The 2,869-nt window shown below is 25.1% G+C and overlaps 1 protein-coding gene across 1 annotated transcript; it reads right to left on the reverse strand.

The window, feature by feature from the left end:
• Window positions 1-1,233: 1,233 nt before the first annotated feature.
• OCT59_014848 (uncharacterized protein) lies at window positions 1,234-2,599 on the reverse strand (the record flags this gene model as incomplete). The annotated part of the gene is made up of 6 exons (XM_066150285.1): window positions 1,234-1,421; window positions 1,484-1,814; window positions 1,894-2,060; window positions 2,146-2,209; window positions 2,281-2,451; window positions 2,567-2,599. The coding sequence occupies 6 exons, from the start codon at window positions 2,597-2,599 to the stop codon at window positions 1,234-1,236; spliced, it is 954 nt and encodes a 317-aa protein (XP_066002465.1).
• Between the last annotated feature and the right edge of the window lie 270 nt (window positions 2,600-2,869).

Raw genomic sequence — 2,869 nt, forward strand, 5'->3', positions numbered from 1 at the left:
AAAAATTTCTTATTTATAATTTAATAATTTAATACCTCACTAAAACGCTAATTTATGACAAAGTAATTTTTATAAATACATACAAATATTAAATTATGAAAAAGTCAAAATAGGATAAATGGATTAATTATCTGAGTTAAGAAAAAAAATGAAATCTTTTTTTTTTTTACGTACTGTACATGGCGTTTCATAAAATAATGTAATAATCACTTATTTAACGCACTACACTAATTGTTACAATTTATAAAAAAAATACGGCAATGTAAACAAAATTTCCGAGACAATTTTTAAAAAGGAAAAATCTTTATTGATAACCACAGACTACGATTAAAAATTTTAAAAATAATAATATAAAGTATAAATGATCATGCAATAAACCCAAATATTAATGATGGGAAGATTTAAATTTCGTAAATTAACAATTTTAAAAATTCTTAAATGAATATCTTCAAAGCTTAATTCAGGTAAGAATATAATGAAAATCTTTCAGGGTCGAATTTTTCGACTATTTGTAGTAACCAAAATTCATAATTTAAAAATATTGCATTTTATTTTATTTTATTTTAAAGAAAAAATCAATAATAGTAGTACGGAAGTAATATACATTTTGCACCGCCAGCAAATACTTAAAAGGGACATTATTTGAAAGGAATAAGTAAACAAAGTAAACATATGATATAACACTAACTCAGAAACTAGTTCTTTATTAACTTTCCAAAAAAGGAAAGTTATGAATGAATTAAATGAGTAAAATGACCCACACAGAAATAGCTATATTACTATTTAACCTATTATGAAGTTATAGTGACTATCAAGTATTTATAGTCTTATGATAAGGCTATGATCAGCGCTAATTAAGGTTAATAGTTCTGTAGTCGTCCATTTTCCCAATTAAAACACCATTTTTTCCCGACTTTAGCCGCATGAATATTTTTTTTTTTTACGATTAAATTTTTTTTATTTTGTACAAAGAAAATATGAAATAATAAATCAAAAGAACACAAATTTATTAGTATCCTCTCCGTTTCATTATTTTTATACATTTATTGAACATTATAGCGAAGTATGCCATATATAATATACCGCCACACTAAAATTTTAATTTATACTCTAAAAAAAATCCAATATTTAGTAATCCCAAATAAAGAAACGATTTTTGTCTATTATTTATTTAATAAATCAAAAAGTAAAATAAAAACAATAAATACAAAATAAATAAAAATATAAAATAATTTAATAATTTGACAAGTGACAATCCGAAAAATCATCTTTAATTTCTTCGCTTTTTAATTCTGCTACTATTTTAATTTTTTCATTTTCATTTTCTTCAAAATTAAAATTATTTTCAGAATCAATTTCGTTAAGCTCTAAAATTACTTGACTAGCATCTGGTCTTTCGTCAGGTTCGTGTCGCCAACATTCTAGATTAAATTTGTTAACCCTAATTGAAAAAATAAAAATGATAAAATAATTTTATACTTACGTTGATAAAGTCTAATAAATTTAACATTTGTGTTTGAAATAAGTTCTTCTCTTAAGCCATTAAGAATGTCTAACGTAATAGAAGCATAATCTTTTCTTTTTTCAAAATTGTAAGGAGAGGAACAACTTGTTAATTGCCAGAATATTACTCCCATACTAAATATGTCGGATTTTTTCGTTAAATTATATGGAATTTTTGGATCAAGAAATTTAGGATCCACATAAGGTATTACACCAAATACTTCGGTATCAACATCCGATTCTTGTAGACATGAACGTCCAAAATCTGCTAATTTTATTGTATGTCCATGTAATAAGATATTATTGGGATGCTAAATATAAAGAGGAATGTTCAAATAATTAATTATTATAATAGATAAATTATGAAATAATATAATTATTCAAACTTACAATATCTCGATGGATGATATCATAATTATGTAAACAATAGATTGCACTTGCGATTTCTTTAGCAAATTTTAATTGAATCTCTGGTTTAAGAGTTCGTGCGTTTTCTAGATATTTTCCTAATGTTCCACCATCTGCATACTCAAGAACAAGAGAATAGTTTATTTCATCTAAAAATGAAAAAAATAAAAAAAAAAATATTAATACTCGAATAAATTAATACATATTTATTATCTACATATATTTATCACGTACTTTTTATAATTCCAATAAATTTAATTATGTTCGGGTGAAAGTCAACTTTTTTAATTATATCAATCTAAAAAAAAAAAGAAAAAGATGATAAATTAGTTTATAATTTTCTAAATTATTAGAGTCTAAAGAACAGACCTCATTAATAATTTCTTTTCTCGCCGAAAGTTTAGTTATTTTCTTAATTGCAAATTTTGATGTAGTATTTTTCCAATATGCAGCGTAAACTGCAGCAGATCCTCCAGATCCAATTTCAGAAAGAATCTTAAAATCCTGATGGTCATATTGACGATAATCTTTGAGTAGCAACTGTTATAATGAGATCGAATATCAATCGAGTTGCACAACGGATTATGACAGCATATTCCCAATATAGTAATACAAATTTTGTTGATCAACCAAAATTTTTATTCAATAATACTACTTTTGGAATAGACTGTGCGAAAAAAAAAACCATTGTGTTTCGAAAGTTCTTTCGAAATTCTTTCTTCCTTTTTTGGGTTGGGCTGAATTCGGCTATTCCTCTTTTGGTGTAGCTTGTTTTCTTCAAGCGGAGAATTCTCGCGAGTCCCAATATACGTTCTTTGGATTTTTTTTAACTAGAAACCGATGCTTCTTAAAGTTTTCGCCAACAGGCGGTCTTTAAGTTTCTCTTGTACCCTTAAGCTTTTAACACAATTTTTTTAAACTCTTATTTCTATAAATGATACTATAAAAGATATTTGTC

This window comes from Rhizophagus irregularis, chromosome 22 (assembly GCF_026210795.1).
Source record: "Rhizophagus irregularis chromosome 22, complete sequence".
Classification (NCBI taxonomy): Eukaryota; Fungi; Glomeromycota; class Glomeromycetes; order Glomerales; family Glomeraceae; genus Rhizophagus; species Rhizophagus irregularis.